This window comes from Epinephelus lanceolatus, chromosome 3, assembly GCF_041903045.1.
Source record: "Epinephelus lanceolatus isolate andai-2023 chromosome 3, ASM4190304v1, whole genome shotgun sequence".
Lineage (NCBI taxonomy): Eukaryota > Metazoa > Chordata > Actinopteri > Perciformes > Serranidae > Epinephelus > Epinephelus lanceolatus.
In genome coordinates, this window is record NC_135736.1 from 4797863 (window position 1) to 4814571 (window position 16709).

The window sequence follows — 16709 nt, forward strand, 5'->3', positions numbered from 1 at the left end:
GTTTCTGGTTGTAGGCTGTTTGTAGTCCGCGTGATATTGACCAATCATGTTTGAGCCGGCTGCAGTTGTTGCCAGGTTAAATGGTCCATGCGGTGAACTAACGAGGCGGAACATAATTGGTGTCACTGCAAACTCTGAATCCATCGCAATAGTTAAGCATATTTACTTATTATATATAAACCGAAGTCGGAAACGGAAATTCACCTCCTCCGCCCTTCAGTTCACATTTATCGTTTGAACAGATTGCCCATCATTAGAGTCCAATATCTAATGACATACAGTAATATGATATGTATATGCCTGTATGTGTGTGCCATAGCTTTAGTTTGTGCTTCACATAAATAGATCTTAGCCCTTGTATTAAATATCAATGGTATGTGTTAATGTTTGTAAAACAACCAGGAGGTGTTCTATAAAGCTGGTGAAGAATCAGTTAAGCTATCTGTATTTGCAGAAAATAATCAGGCTTAAATATTTCTTTTATATAACTTTAATTGTTTTTATGTAAATGCACAGTATTACTGTGAAAACATGAGCATCTAAAGGCATAAAAGATTTGCCTCAGGCTGCTTGAGTAATGTGTAATGAACCCTTTAATTAAATAAGTCCTGGCTGTAACTGTGACAATCATTCTCTCTATTTGTTGTCACTTAAAATGTCATGTAAAGAAAACTCAAAAAGATGAAATATACATACAAAATTACTGTCACTGGAAGTAAAACACAGATCTGAGCATAGGCTATTCAAATGGCATTTCCAACATATGGAGACCACTGAGTCACCTGTACAGACTGGGGAGCATAATCCAACACAGGTACTTTACGATGTTAGAAAATGCAAATTAGAATAAGTAACCTGTTTAGGTCCTTCTTAGGTAATCACTCTTCAGAATCTGTCCCTTGTATTTTACGCATGCAGGTTAATTTTCAACAGTCATGACGCAGAGAAATAATAAACCCCCCAAAACACTAGCACTGAACCTGACGCCGAGACGCGGGGATGACATACAAGGAAGGCATGGAAACAAAGTGAGCCAACATGGGAGTTAAATGGCAAATGGTCATCTCTGTTTATCTTTAAGTCTGACCTAACGTCTGGTGGGCTACATGCTGTCAAACTTTTGGCTGTGTTTATGGCAGTGGTTTTGTCAGCACATTACATCCTTTGCATTTTGTTCATTGTGTGCTATTCTTTGGGCTATAAATGTTGCAGTGTTGTCTTTACATCTGTTTTCTTAATGTGAAGTGATGAGATCTGCATTTAATGTTGTGCTAACTTTGGTACTTCAGTGGCTTTAAGGAACACATCAAACCTTTCCCCAATAAACCTGGCTACTCTGAGCCTTGTTTATGAAACACTTCTCTATTTAGCTTCAAATATTTTGTCAGAGATGTTCATAATTGTCCTAGCCAGACTGTTTTGCTCATACTCAGTTACTGTAGACCAGACTCACTGACACTGTTTCTATGTTTAATTGTACTAAGTGTGTTCATCTTTAATTTCTCTCATTTGTGTATCTGCTTCACATGCCTGATTCTTTTTCTATCAAGAGTTGTCTGTACTTTTTTTATTGTACGTCTGTATTGTATTTCTGTGTTCAAAATCCTAGAAAGACTAGAGGTAGACCATAGACTGTACATAATAATGGACATAGCTATGGTGACATCACCCACTGGTTTGTGGACTGCTTTTCTGAAACACAGAGTTTACATTTCAGCCATCACCATCTTGTTTTCTGGGGCCAAAAGTGACCATATTTGGACAAGAGGGTAGAGCTTTGAAGAAACGAGCGCTGTATCTCACTCACAGAGTGCAGCAATGCCTTGCAGGCAGCCTGTCACTCGAGCAGCCCCACCCTTTAATATGTGTATTGTCATACATATTGTCATATGTGTAAGCTTGGATCAAGGGCTGGCTTTCAAAAGATCGTAGCAAGGGAGCTGCTCTGCTACATATGAAACCCTGGCCCAAAATCAGGCTGTCTGCAAGTGATTTAGCATCAGGTTCTCCACAAATATGCGGTGCGAGATAGGAGAGGGGCGACCATCATCTGGCCGCACCCGAGCCCTGTCATGAACAGCTGTGCACACTCACCGAGGCCAGTTATCTGGCGCCAACCGAAGATCCATGGCGCTATCATTTCAACAAGGTGGGATTATGACTTAGTGGTGTTCAGTCATAAGGGGTGTACTTAATTTCTTGAGTATGAAGCTCTTTGAGTATTAAGAGTAGCTTTTTAATGCTCTATTTGATTTATTCCTGAAAGATCTAGTGTGTAGATCTTTAAGGAAAGATCTACGCACTAGATTTTTAATGGCAACAGCGGCAACCAACTGAAACTTCTCCTGTGTGCCAAGTGTGCGGGAGAACTATGGTGGCCAGCACGAAAACATGAAAATGTGAATGGTCCTATTTAGAGACAGTTTTTGGTTTGTCTGTTCTGGGCTGCTGTAGAAACATGGAGGTGCAACATGGTGGACTTGTGGAGGAGTACCTGCTCCCTATGTAGATATAAACGGCTCATTTTAAGGTAATGAATACATAATGATTCCTATTTTCAGCTTATATATGTACACTACAGAAAATATATTTATCATATTCCATTTCTGCCAGTAGATGCCCCTAAATCCTACACATTGGAGCTCTTAATAAACAAACACCTAAAAGCTGCCCAGTATAACCACAAATTAGTCATTGCAGAATCAATTATCAATTGATTGCTCAATAGTACATTATTTTTTGTCATTTTTTGGAACACCAACAAGTTGTCATTGAATACTTTTTCATGTGTTTTAATACACATTTTAATTCAAAAGTACTTTTTCATAAGGCATCAAGACTAAGTCTGACTAAGTTTGAATCCATGAAAGCACCAAGATTTCTAATTTAGGTTTTAGTTTTCAGTGACAGAATCATGATAAGCACTGACTTTCAGTCCCTTTTCTTTGGGACCAAAAACTTATTCTAGTTCATTTGAGGGTCATCATAATCAGTACAATGTTTATAACCAAGTAGATTTTACCTACAGGAAATTTGCCTTGGTGTTTGGTGCATACAATAAACATACAAAAAACACATTAAGAGGAAATAAAAAGGAAAGGCAAAGTACTGCAACAGTCAAGAACATAAGTATAGAAGAGAAAAAGTACAATGAAAATATAAAAAAGACATAGTGTCTACAATACTGTAACATGACAAATATGTAAAATATTGCTGTTTCAGAATGAGAAAACTACAGTTTTGTGCAGGATGTGCAAAAATATTTATTCGGGGGTGTTTGGGGGTTCAAAATTCCACAGTACAGCAATTATGTGCAATGTAAAAAGATAATAGTCCAAAATATACTTTTTCTTTCAAATTCAAAAGTTCAGAACACATTACACTCTCATATTACATGAGAGTGGTTCAAGGATTGGCCCCTAAGGAACACATATTTTGGTTTGAACTACAAGGTGAATCTCTACTATCTCAAAACTTTAATTAGCATCTTGCGGTTGTAGTTAAGTTGCAGTTTTCATTCCTGTCTGTCCAGATTCATATGTAACCATGACAGCAGACAATGCTTCAAATATGGATGATACTGCAAAGAAGCTAAAAATCAAGATGTGGATGCTTCACACACATCTTCAATCTGGCAGCACAGATGATCTCTGCAATCAGGACAGTTTCAAGGTGGACACCCAGGATTAGTGTCACCAATTCAGTATCTGACCAAATGTCTGTACTTCTGTTCCTGAGTTATGGTGTTCAATAATGGCCAAAAAAGTGTTTTTGAAAAACATTATGCACTCACTGTAGAGTTGCCCTTTGACCTTTTGATATAAAAGTTATCATTTCATCATTTTATCCTTTTAGATGTTTATGTGAAAGTCATAATTAATGAATGAATTCTTGAGTTAGGCCTTAAATGTGTTTTATGAGGACACAGTGACTTTGAATACCAAATTCTAATCAGTTCATCCCTTAGCCCAATTGGATGTTGGTGCCAAATTTCAAAACATTGTCGTAAGGCTCCATGTATACAACAATGGCACAGACAGACAACCTCAAAACATAATGGCTCGGGCCATGGCTCTCAGCAGCATGAAGGCATAAATATAAATAATCATCCTAAAATGTAAACATCTGTGGCCAACATTCATAACACATTATTTTTTTAAACCATATTCTTTTTACATTAAAGCTTACCGGCAAGGGTAGTAAGTCTAAACAGAAGTAAAAGAAAATCCATGGGTGAGCGAGAAATGCCTGAGGTGATATCTATAGCCCTTTTTATACAGAGATGGCACTATAAGGCCACTAAAAAGTCCCTTTTTACACAGAACCAAACAGCGACGGCATCATGTTGCTCAACTGTGTGATTTTAGACAGCATGCTGGCATTGCAGAATCAAAAGAAGCATAACAGACGTGACATGTAACACGACAGCATCACCCTCTAGTGTGACATATAACATACATGTCGGCAGCGCTTTCTACACAATAACAATGGAACAACATGGCAATAACACTCATTTACCATCCTTGTTATACACCAGCTGATCTTGTCCTCTGCTTGGAAGGTAACGAGCTCCCGAACCTCATTGTTTTCCCAATTTTGTGGACATTTTCAGCTGTTGTTCTTCTTTGAGTTAGCCACTAACTGCCATCAGCTGCTATTACTATACTTTTCATGTCATTTCATGGTGAATATACCTGAATAAATAAATATGCCAAAAATGTATGTGTCTCTTTGGCTCTTTGACTCATCATTCACTTTGGCTATCCATCATTTGCACTATAGGAGAAAGTGGAGACTGCAGACTTAAGAGTTTTCAGTGGAATCTACCTGATAAGTAGCCTTTTGACACTCAATGTTGACAATAAAAAATATTCCTGAGAGTTCTTTTAGAGAGAATCATTTGAACTGTTTCACCAGCAAACTGCTGGTTACAATTCCAACTGTGAGAATGACAATCATGATTAGCAATGTCAGGCCACGCCGTAAAACAAGCTGCTTTACTGACAGAAGATGTCCCACGGTAGTGGTAGTGAACTGTAGTCGACTGTGGCCTGAATCATGCACCTCCAGGTTTGCATCACCCTCCTGTTTCAAGTCTAGATATATGAGGCAGAGTTTGAGAAAGAATGTTTTGTTTTAATATTGAAACTGTTACACAAGACTAAAAAGGCCACAAAAGCAGGAATATTTCATGTATTACAGTAAGAGTAGGAAGTGAGGACAGTGCCTTTACTCACCTGTGTCTTCCAACTCAACCATCTCCTTTTCCTCTGTGATCTTCACTCCTGCTCTCACAAGAGCCTGATCAGAGACATTAAGAACAGTTCTGACAGTGTGTTTTAACTTCAAATACATAAGACAAGATAAAAAAATACAGAGAAGCACTGTGACTGAATATGATGTGGCTACCCACCTCCTCAGCAGCCTTTTCCCAATCAAGTTTGCACAAAAATGTGACAAAAACAAGCATCTGCAGTGACACACCAATCGCAAGTCCTGTCCATAGTCCTATACAAAAAAAGGGGAAGAGTTTTAATGGCCTTTCTGAATGTTAGTTAACTAATAGCAAGTAATGCATGGTAGTGTCATCTTACCTACAATCCCCATGTTTGCTGCAAACATCAGGGACACACCAGTAGGGAAGCCAATGAAATAGAACCCCACCAAGTTACACAGAGCACCAGTCAGTTGTTTCCCTGTTCCTCTGAGAACACCTGCAGCCGCACCCTGTCCATATCAAATCACATTTGTATGTGTCAATATGTCTAAAATGACTTATGAAAGACATGCATGAAAAAGTTAATTATATATTATTTCTCACCGCAGTGGCATCACAAATATGCATAAAACCGAATATCACCATGACATCAGCAACTCTCTGAATAATGTCTCTAAAAAGGAGCAAATACAGACTCTTGTTAGACACAAAAATATTTACAGACAATCATGTCTGAATATAGTAAAAGACAAGGGGTTATTTTTTCAATTGCGATTAATTGCCACATTTCAAAAGTTAATTACGACTAATCACATTTTAATTTCGCATGTTTCAAATTCTATTACTTCCAAGTCCATATTAACAAGGTGAAGTATTCTTACCAGAGTGTCTTGACTGGGAAATAAATTAAGGCAAGATTTGATGTTTTTGAATGAAAGTGAGGTGCCAGTCAGTCACATTTGACAGATAATCATAAAATAGAAGGAAAATAGCTCTGTCAAACTACAGGCCACAAGACAGTAAAGCAATACACAAACAAATAGACCACAGCTCAGGTCAGTTCAAAAGGTGTGTTCAATCAGCAAACAAACAAAGCAATCTTGGTGTGTGTGTGAGTGTGTGCATGTGAAAAATCGTCATACAAATGAAACAGTATTAGGTAGACTCTGTGGAGATGGGTTGAGCAGCTTTCTTTAGTATTTTCAGCATCACCAATAACAAACTGCAAGACTTGTTGAACATAACTAAGGCTCATTACACAATCATAGCATTTGTGGGTAAGCATGACGATGCAAGATTAAGAACTTAGTTTATCAGTCTAGATGGCATTATGCTATGCCACGTGGACTGCGACTTAAGTTCCACCAAATACACTGTTAAAAAGTGGAGTTTATTGAGCCACACTTACTGCTCTGATGTGAAAATGTATCCAATGACACATCTGCTGATGCTGAGACTGGTTCCAACAAAACAGGCAACGATGACTGTATTGGAGCAAAGACAAAAAACAGCATGTGTTGTTTATAATGTTGAGCAATGTAGGATTGTGAGAACAAAAATGTCAAAAAAGAAGTAGTGAACAAAAGAGCCTGTGTTGTTCAGGTACTGTATTTCTATGTTCACAGTGTTTGGGGTCTTTATCTTGAGTTGGTCTGGCACTTGGTCAAATGTATGACTTACACTGATCAGCCATAACATTAAAGCCACTGACAGATCAGGTGAATAACATTGATCAGCTCGTTACAATGCAATGTCGTGCTGGGAGACCTTTGGTCTTGACAGGTTCCACCCTCCCAAACACTGCTGCGGACAAAGTACACCTCCCCATGGCAACAGCACTCCTCAATGGCACTGGCCCCCTCAACAGGAGAATGCACCATGCCACACTGCAAAAACTGCTAAGGAGTTGCGTAACAAACAAAGAGCATTACAGATAGCTGAAGGTGTCATCCTGGCCTCCAAATTACCCACATCCCAATATGATTGATCATCCGTGGATGTGCTGGTACCCTACCTCACAATCCACAGGACTCAAACAATCCACAATCAACACCCTGGTGCCAGACACCACAGGACACTCGCAGAGGTCGTGTGTCCATGCCTCGACAGGTCAGAGCCATGTCTAATGCAAGGAAGACCCACTGTGGATTGAGGGTACCTCAGGGGTACCGGCATGCCCAACAAATGCTTGATCAGTTTGGGATCTGGGGAATTTTGAGGACAAGTCGATGTCTTGAGCTCTTTGTCATGTTCCTCAGATCATTCCTAAAAAAATTTCTCGGTTTTACACGGTGCACTGTCCTGCCAGGGGGCCACTGCCATCATGGAGTGCTGCTGCTATGAGAGGGGTACTTGGTCTGCAACGGTCTTTGGGTGAGTGAAGCGCATCAAGTGGCATTCACACGAATGCCAGGACCCAAGGTTTCCTGGCAGAACACTGCATTTAATTTTAATTTAATTGTAGAGATGATCAATGATATTCACTGCTTCAGTGGTTTTGGATGATCAGTGTATACTCTCAATACAATATAGAAGTTAATGTACAACTACTACTACTTTTACTACCACTACCACCATTTGCACCTGTTCTCATTACTTTAATGACTTTCTGTGGTTGTAATGCAGGTTACATGTAGGGAATGCACTGGTTTTACATGCACAAATGATGGGGACTTTGCAAGATAGCTTGGCCTGTTCTGTGTTTCCTGCACCAAGAGCATTCCCAACTCGTACACTGGCAGCCACGGAGAATCCCAGTGGGAACTGTGAAGGACAATAACACAATAATAGAGATCATTTTGGGCAATATTTGAAACAAATACCTACTTTAAAATAATATTTTTGGTAAATGTCTGTATTTGCTTTCTTGGAGAGACTGGACTGGACAGAATGTGGTATCAGCAACAGGCTGAGGACCAGTTGATTTTCTTCTCTGTTGTTTCGTCTGTATAGCCTTGGGTTGAAAATGTGATTGTAGATTGTTTTATAGCTTTAGTAGTTTTAATACTATCAAATGTATAATTGTATCGTTTTCATGTGGTATCCACAAGGTAACAGAGTTATCAAAACTTTTGACACTTAGTTACCAGTCGAATCTGATCAAACCACAAAGTCCTGATGGGGCAAATTAACTATTTCACTGAGTAATTTTTAAATATGGCTAAAAGGTCCACGTAATGTATGTCTGTTCAATTTTCCATTAAAAAAAGGAAAATTAGGAAGAAATTCATTTTTCTAGTATTGAATTTTTGTGTCAGATTAATGTAAAAGATGTCAAAGATTTTAGCATTGTTTTTCTAATTTTCTATCTGTGGAATGCTGGATAGAAAAATGAAAAATTGAATAACTGAAAACTGGAGAGTTGTCTTTTGTGCTGGGCTGCCTGAGAGGGTGGGCTCTTAGCCCCAGACATTATGACTAATTGGCTGGCCACGGTATTAAAGGATTACCTCCGGTCATGGCCAAGCACAGATACTGCTGCTGCAGGTGAGTCTTGTTGGTTTTTCCTTCTAAATGCACATTTTTCAGACAACAACTCATGGTGAAGACTCTGTGTTTATGTAAATATATAGCATATATAACACAATATATCACCACATATATAACACCTATATATAGTGATTTTCCTGTATTACCCAGGAGGAAAAAGCTAAGTATGTTAGCCTATGTAGTCAACGTTAGCCATGTTACGCATCAATGGACCTGCACTTGTATAGCACCTCTTTAGTCATCTGACCACTCAAAGCGCTTTTTTACACTAGTCACATTGTATGAAAGCGCTTGCACATTTGTGTGTGCTCATCATGTCAGTATGCACATTAATTAGGTGGTAGGAAATGACGTATGTGTCGGCGAGTTTTTTTCCTTTGTGTTGGCTACTGTGTATCGGAGTGAGTGTAAGTGCGGCGCACATCACAGTGCAGTTTGGACGTACCTAAGATGACAGACATCCTTGTTCCTCCTTATATGGCACTCCAATCGAGTCAATGACGGAAAGTAAGTCCGTCTTGATTATTATGTTTATGAAAGGTTAATGTCGTTTCCATGTGGGAAGGAAATGTACGTTGTGTGGACGCCATTACGCAGTACCTTTTTTTCGCCACACAGCGTCGCTGTTGTCCTGTGTATGACTGGGTGAGGATGTATGTGTGGGGTTTAGTTTTTTCTCTGAACAGTATGTTATTTGATTGTAACCCAGGTTACTCTTTAGGGTTATTTGTGTAACTGTAGGTTACTGTTTCTATTAAAGGGGAGCGTTGTAATGCTGATTGATATAGTTAAGTTGTAATGTTGTTTATCACGGAGAGTTTATTTATGTCTGATGAACCTACATTTATTTTGGTACACATATATAGATATTCCTTTATTCTTGCTTCACAGTAACTTGTGTTGGGTTTATGTTAAGATACAGTACTTAATGTTGGTTTATTTGTTATTTCAGACTGATGACAATACTGAGTGTCCAAGGAAAATAAATACAGCTGGAAGTCAATCCAGAGAAGATAGCACATCACCTCCTCTTCATTCCTGTGTCCTGACCGACACACCATCTTGTTTACTATCAACCCATACGAACTAGCTGTACTTCCTTACCTCACAAACATTGGTCCTTCGAGCCGGATGAGAGTGTTCAAGATGGAGCCAGATGAGGAGATGTATCCTGATGTGAGGCCTAAAAGGGAAACACGTCGACCGGCCAGATTTCAGGACTTTGAAGTGGACTACATGGGATATCGGCAGAGAGACCTGTCACAGTGGGCTCTACCATCTCCTACCAGAGAGGGGAGGGTGTATTCTCCTCAGGAGAGTGCAGTTCAGATGACTCCCTTCCAGACATCACTGACTCACTCATGTGGCTTTCATGGGAATGCGGCTCATCACGAGATACCTCAGCTAGCCCCAACTCACCACCAGAGGAGAAGTTTGGACAGTGATAACCTACCTGGATATACACCCTCACACCTGCAGAGCCCGTACCTGGACCTCCGTCTCCATAAGGATATGAGAGCCATCCAAGAGGAGAACGCTAGTCTGCTCCAATCACGACAAGCCCTCCAGTCAGGTATAAAGGAACTAAACGAGGCACGAAGTGAGTTAAAGGAGTTAATTGAGATAGCCCGCTCACTTAGAGCAAACCTGAGTTGACCTAATAGCCCAGCCTTAAAGTCTAATACCCCTCAACCTCCACAAGCTAGTGCTGTAGCTTCGAGGAGTTACCTTGCATGTGCATCCTTAAGCTGGAGAAAAAAGAAGTACATAGCAGCCAACCCTACTACGCCCCTAAAGATGCTGCATACCTGTCCTATAAGCCTCCACCGCCAATACAATGGCATCCTCAGCTTCCAACACTTGCTCCTGAAAAAGGGCTCTCCTCTCACCCCCCTGCACGATCCTCTCAGCCACTCGTACGCCCTGCTTTGGCTTACGCGGGTTTAACGCACTCAACGCCAGTACGTGCTTTACCTCCTATGTCAGCCACTGGGGCTGCACCTAGCATGCTGCCACCTAGTCACCCTGTGCAGTTTCCTGTATCTGAACAAGTGTATAGAGGCCCCAAACCCACTATTCCCAAGTTCATTCACCCAGACCCCAGTGAATTTGCGAGGCTTTGCATAGCCCTAGAGAACCTACTCCCATCTGACACCACAGAGTTATTCAAATATCAAGTACTCGTGGACCATCTAAGGCTAGAGGATGCTAAGCTCATAGCCGATGCCTACCTAAACTCACCAACCCCTTATACTGACACGATGAGAGCCCTCCATGATAAATATGGCCAACCCCATCAGCTTGCCTTAAGGAGGATAGCAAGTGTCTTAGAAGCTCCTGAAGTGAAGCATGGAGACACTGCAACATTCCAGAAGTTCTCCCTCCAGATACAATCACTAGTGGGCATGTTGCAGACCTTGGGCCCTGAAGGGGGGATCGAACTGAACTGTGGCTCACATGTAGCTCGGCTACTGAGCAAGCTCCCAGCAGAACAGCGAGCTGACTTCCGCCGACATCAGTATAAGCAGCCTGGGGCTCCTCCCACTTTATATGACTTGTCAGAGTGGCTCCGCTACGAGTCATGGTGTCAGGGCTTCGACAGTCAAGCTACTGGAAGAAGCAGCAAGGAAAACCAGAACACAAAGACTGATGGTCGCTCTGGGAAACAAACAGTGACAGTCCTGCATGGTGGTGGAGAGGCCTCAGAGACTGCCCCCCTGTCACCCAAGGAGGGTTCAGCGACGAAGAAAGTGAAAGGTAAAGCCTACTGTGCCTACTGTGAGAGCTCTGAACATTACCTCAGTCAGTGCAGTGACGTTGTTAAACTCTCCAAAGATCAGCTCAGAGAGTGGATCCAGGTCAATAAGCGATGCTGGGGCTGTGCACGCAATCATCAAGCAGCACAATGCACCTTGAAGAAACCCTGCAACCTCTGTCAAGGTAAACACCTCCTGGCCCTCCATGAGATAAATACAAGATCAGAGAAGGGCAATAAAGACATAACAGCTAGGGAAGAGAGCTGTTTAACCAGTTCTGCCTCTGACACACTCTACCTTGACCGACCTGGAGCTGGAAATCAGGTCATGTTGAAGGTCGTCCCAGTGCTTGCGCATTATGGAGAACGGACCCTAGACACCTTTGCGATCCTCGACAACGGGTCCGAGAGGACTATGCTTCTACCCGCAGCAGCTAAGTCTCTTGGCATAGCAGGCACTCCTGAAGACCTGCCTCTGCGGACAGTCCGTCAGGACATTCAGGTACTCCACGGACACACTGTGTCTTTCTGCATCTCCCCAGCTGCCAATCCTCATACCAGATATAGGATTGATGATGCCTTTACAGCTAGTCGTCTCAGCCTAGCCCAGCATACCTACCCCATAGACCGCCTTCAGAGGAAGTTCAAGCACCTACGTGGCATTCCCATACCAGCCTTAAGAGAAGCCAAGCCATCCCTCCTTATAGGCTCCGACCAGCCCCATCTTATAACCCCTGTGGAGCCGGTCAGGCTCGGCCCACCTGGTGGCCCGGCCGCAGTCCACACCAGGCTTGGGTGGACCCTTCAAGGCCCCATCCATTTCATGGGGTGGCCTGCCCATGCTGCACAGTGCCTGTTCACCTCATCTCCGCCACTCACAGACGAGCTATACAAGCATGTGGAAAGGCTCTGGCAACTAGACACCGTACCGTACCGGCATGAGAGGGAGGTGACCCGATCCAAGCAGGATCAGCAGGCGGTAGCATTGCTCGAAGCCAAGACAGTTCGTACAGAGGTCGATGGAACTCGCAGGTATGCTACACCCTTGCTACGCCACGCTAACATGCCACCATTGCATGCGCCAAAGGAGTCAGTCATGCCTCTGCTACGTAGCACTGAGAGGCGCCTCCTAAGGGACCCCAAGCAAGCAGACGCCTATAAGATCAAGATGCAGAAGCTCATTGCATCAGGAGCTGTACGGGAAGTTGCTCAGGGGACTCCTCCTAAAGAAGGCTGGTATATCCCCCATCATCTGGTCAGCCACAATGGGAAGAACCGCCTAGTCTTTAACTGCTCTCATCAGTACCAGGGGCAGTCCTTGAATCAGTACCTGCTACCTGGCCCAACCCTCGGCGCCTCCTTGCTAGGAGTCCTGGTGAGATTTCATGAACATCCTATAGCAGTTAGCGGGGATATTAAGGGGATGTTTCATCAGGTCCACCTTCTACCTGATGATCGTCCCCTACTAAGGTTCCTGTGGCGTGATCTGAAGGTGGATGAGGCCCCGAGGACGTTTGAGTGGCAGGTCCTGCCTTTTGGCACGACCTGCAGCCCCTGCTGTGCGGTGTATGCTCTGCAGCGCCATGTTGTTGACCACAGCCAGCCTGATGACGCCCTGAGATTCTCTGTTGAGTATTGCTTCTATGTGGATAACTGTCTGCAGAGCGTGCCTACCGCAGGGGAAGCCAAACAGCTGGTGGATTGGCTCAGGGACCTCCTGGCCTTGGCGGGTTTCGAGCTGCGTCAATGGGCTTGCAACGATCCTAGCGTCCTAAGCCATCTGCCACAAGAAGCCAGATCTGCAAGCCTGGACCTGTGGCTAGCACATGATAAGTCCAACCCTCTGGAATCAACGCTCGGCCTCAGCTGGAATTGGGAGATGGACACCTTGAGCTATAAACACAGACCTGTACCCTATGAGGCACCCACCCTGAGGAACATTTATCGAGTCTTAGCCTCGCAATATGATCCTTTGGGATACCTGTTGCCTTTCACCACCCGAGCAAAGCTAATCATCCGGCAGCTGTGGGTTAAGCAGCGTGGTTGGGATGACCCCAACTTACCCTCCGACCTCCTGCAAGCCTGGTCCAACTGGGAGGCCGAGCTTGAGTCCCTACACCTCTTTACCTTTCCACGAGCCTACGTGCCGGTGGACGTTAACCCGGAAGGTGCCACTCGTAAAGTACACATCTTTGCAGATGCTTCTGAACAAGCTTACGGAGCTGTAGCCTACATGAGGACCGAGGTCAGGGGAGGCAGAGTACACCTGTCCTTCATTCTTGCTCGTTCACGAGTAGCTCCGAAACGTCTGCGCTCCATCCCACGCCTGGAGCTCTGTGTGGCTCTCGTGGCGGCGCAGCTGGCTCGTGTCCTTGAGAAGGACCTCACCTTGAAAGTGACTCACACAGTGTTGTGGTCCGACTCCACCACCGTGCTAACCTGGCTCCACTCCCAGTCTTGTCGATACAAGGTCTTTGTGGGAGCTAGAGTAGCCGAGATACAGGAGTTAACGGAGAACTGCACCTGGCGATATGTAGACTCCGTGAACAATCCTGTGGATGATCTGACTAGGGGGAAGACCCTGGAAGCCCTTAAAGACCCCAACAGATGGTCACAAGGACCCCCCTTCCTTCTCCAGAACCCGGACGCCTGGCCGGAGAGACCCAGCACAGCTCCACCTGAAGACGGAGCAGAGCTCCGGAAGGCTGCCATCTGTGGGGTAGCAGTCACCTCACCTCCACCTCTCAGTCTTGACGACAAGGTGTACAACACCTGGCAGGAGCTCATAGACACCACTGCTCTGGAACTCCACGGCCAGGACTCCAATCTTGATCTGCCCACTGCTGAGGAGTATCAACAGGCAGAGATGATCGTCCTTCAGCGAGCCCAACAACAGTCATTTCCTGAAGACTACAAACTCCTCGCTGCTGGGAAGCCTGTCTCATCTGGGAGCCGCCTGCTGACTTTATCTCCTGAAATGGACAGGTCTACGGGCCTTATAAGAGTGGGCGGTCGGCTCCGACGTTTAGAAGGTCTGAATGGAGTTCATTTGCACCCGGTTGTCCTTGATGCCTCACATCCGGTGACACGCTTGCTTATCCAATGGTATGATGGCGACCTGCACCACCCTGGTCCGGAGCGGGTTTTTGCAGAGTTGAGGAGGTCATTCTGGATCCTGCGTGGGCGGGAGGCAGTACGCAGACACCAACGTGCATGTGCCGAATGTCAGCGCTGGAGGGCTCAGCCTTCCATTCCCAAAATGGCTGATCTTCCAACTGCCCGACTCCGGTTACACAAGCCAGCCTTCCACTCCACTGGTGTGGATTGTTTCGGGCCCATGTTAGTGAGGGTGGGTAGGCGGCAGGAGAAACGTTGGGGGATTATATTTAAGTGTTTAACAACCAGGGCAGTTCACTTAGATCTCCTCTGAAGTATGGATACCGATGCTTACCTGATGGCCTTGAGGCGGTTCGTTGCCAGAAGATGAACCCCTGCGGAGTTGTGGTCAGATCAAGGGACCAACTTCAAAGGGGGAGAGCGGGAACTTAGAGAGGCCTTTGCAGACATGGTGCCACCGTGCAGAAACAGCTCGCCCGTCAAAGGATTAAGTTCAGGTTTAACCCCCCAGCAGCCCCACACTTCGACGGAGTGTGGGAAAGGGAGGTCCGTTCCACCAAGGCAGCACTCTACAGCTGTGTGGGGGCTCAACCGGTTCAGGAAGATGTCCTTCTCACAGTGCTCCTGGAGGTGGAGGCCATTCTTAACTCAAAACCACTGGGTTATGTCTCTGCTGATATTGCAGATATTGACCCTGTGACACCGAGTAGTCTGCTTATGGGGCGGCCTGATGGATCCCTTCCCCAAGTGGTCTACCCTGAGACAGAGATCCTGAGCCGCAGACGCTGGCGGCATTCGCAGATTCTCGCCAACCAATTCTGGGCCAGGTTCATCAGAGAATACCTCCCTGGTCTGCAGACCAGACAGAAATGGCACTCTTCTCCTCCGGAACTCCTGGATAAGGCAGTTGTGATGTTGATGGACCCACAGTTGCCTCGGGCCCTGTGGCCCATCGGACATGTAACCAAGGTTCACCGCAGCGATGACGGGTGCATCAGGTCAGCTGATGTGAACATCAAAGGACATGTGTACACCCAGCCCGTGGCTCGGTTGGTGATCCTACCAGCTCTTCTGTCTGGGGAAGAAGATGACACTCTGAGCCCCATAGCCCCGAAACTTGACTGATGAGCCTTGTATTTGAAGCAAATGTGCCCTGCACATTTGGGGGCGGCTGTATGAAAGAGCTTGCACATTTGTGTGTGCTCATCACGTCAGTATGCACATTAATTAGGTGGTAGGAAATGATGTATGTGTCGGCGAGTTTTTTTCCTTTGTGTTGGCTACTGTGTATCGGAGTGAGTGTAAGTGTGGCGCACATCACAGTGCAGTTTGGACGTACCTAAAATGACAGACATCCTTGTTCCTCCTAATATGGCACTCCAAGTGTCGAGTCAATGACGGAAAGTAAGTCCGTCTTGATTATTATGTTTATGAAAGGTTAATGTCGTTTCCATGTGGGAAGGAAATGTACGTTGTGTGGACGCCATTACGCAGTACCTTTTTTTCGCCACACAGCGTCGCTGTTGTCCTGTGTATGACTGGGTGAGGATGTATGTGTGGGGTTTAGTTTTTTCTCTGAACAGTATGTTATTTGATTGTAACCCAGGTTACTCTTTAGGGTTATTTGTGTAACTGTAGGTTACTGTTTCTATTAAAGGGGAGCGTTGTAATGCTGATTGATATATTTAAGTTGTAATGTTGTTTATCATGGAGAGTTTATTTATGTCTGATGAACCTACATTTATTCTGGTACACATATATAGATATTCTTTTATTCTTGCTTCACAGTAACTTGTGTTGGGTTTATGTTAAGATACAGTGCTTAATGTTGGTTTATTTGTTATTTCAGACTGATGACAATACTGAGTGTCCAAGGAAAATAAATACAGCTGGAAATCAATCCAGAGAAGATAGCACGTCACCTCCTCTTCATTCCTGTGTCCTGACCGACACACCATCTTGTTTACTATCAACCCATACGAACTAGCTGTACTTCCTTACCTCACAAACACACATTCACCCATTCACACAATAGTGGCCGAGGCTACTAAGGCTACCATACAAGGTGCTACCTGCTACTGATGGAACAGCCATGAGGAACAATTTGGGGCTCAGTATCTTGCTCAAAGA

The 16709-nt window shown here is 44.3% G+C and overlaps 1 protein-coding gene across 4 annotated transcripts in view; it reads right to left on the reverse strand.

The window, feature by feature from the left end:
- Window positions 1-2977: 2977 nt before the first annotated feature.
- The window catches only part of LOC117255158 (multidrug and toxin extrusion protein 1-like), a 42756-nt gene continuing 29024 nt past the window's right edge, over window positions 2978-16709 (reverse strand). For 3 of the 4 annotated variants that reach the window (XM_033623787.2, XM_033623788.2, XM_078163644.1), the window contains 7 exons: window positions 7873-7981; window positions 6627-6702; window positions 5822-5891; window positions 5595-5727; window positions 5414-5508; window positions 5238-5301; window positions 2978-5096 (listed from right to left, as the gene is read on the reverse strand). In XM_033623787.2, coding sequence (XP_033479678.1) covers window positions 4897-5096; window positions 5238-5301; window positions 5414-5508; window positions 5595-5727; window positions 5822-5891; window positions 6627-6702; window positions 7873-7981 — 747 coding nt within the window. In that variant the 3' untranslated portion in view covers window positions 2978-4896. The remainder of the gene's footprint in view (window positions 5097-5237; window positions 5302-5413; window positions 5509-5594; window positions 5728-5821; window positions 5892-6626; window positions 6703-7872; window positions 7982-16709) is intronic. The other variant, XM_033623789.2, reaches the window with a different exon arrangement.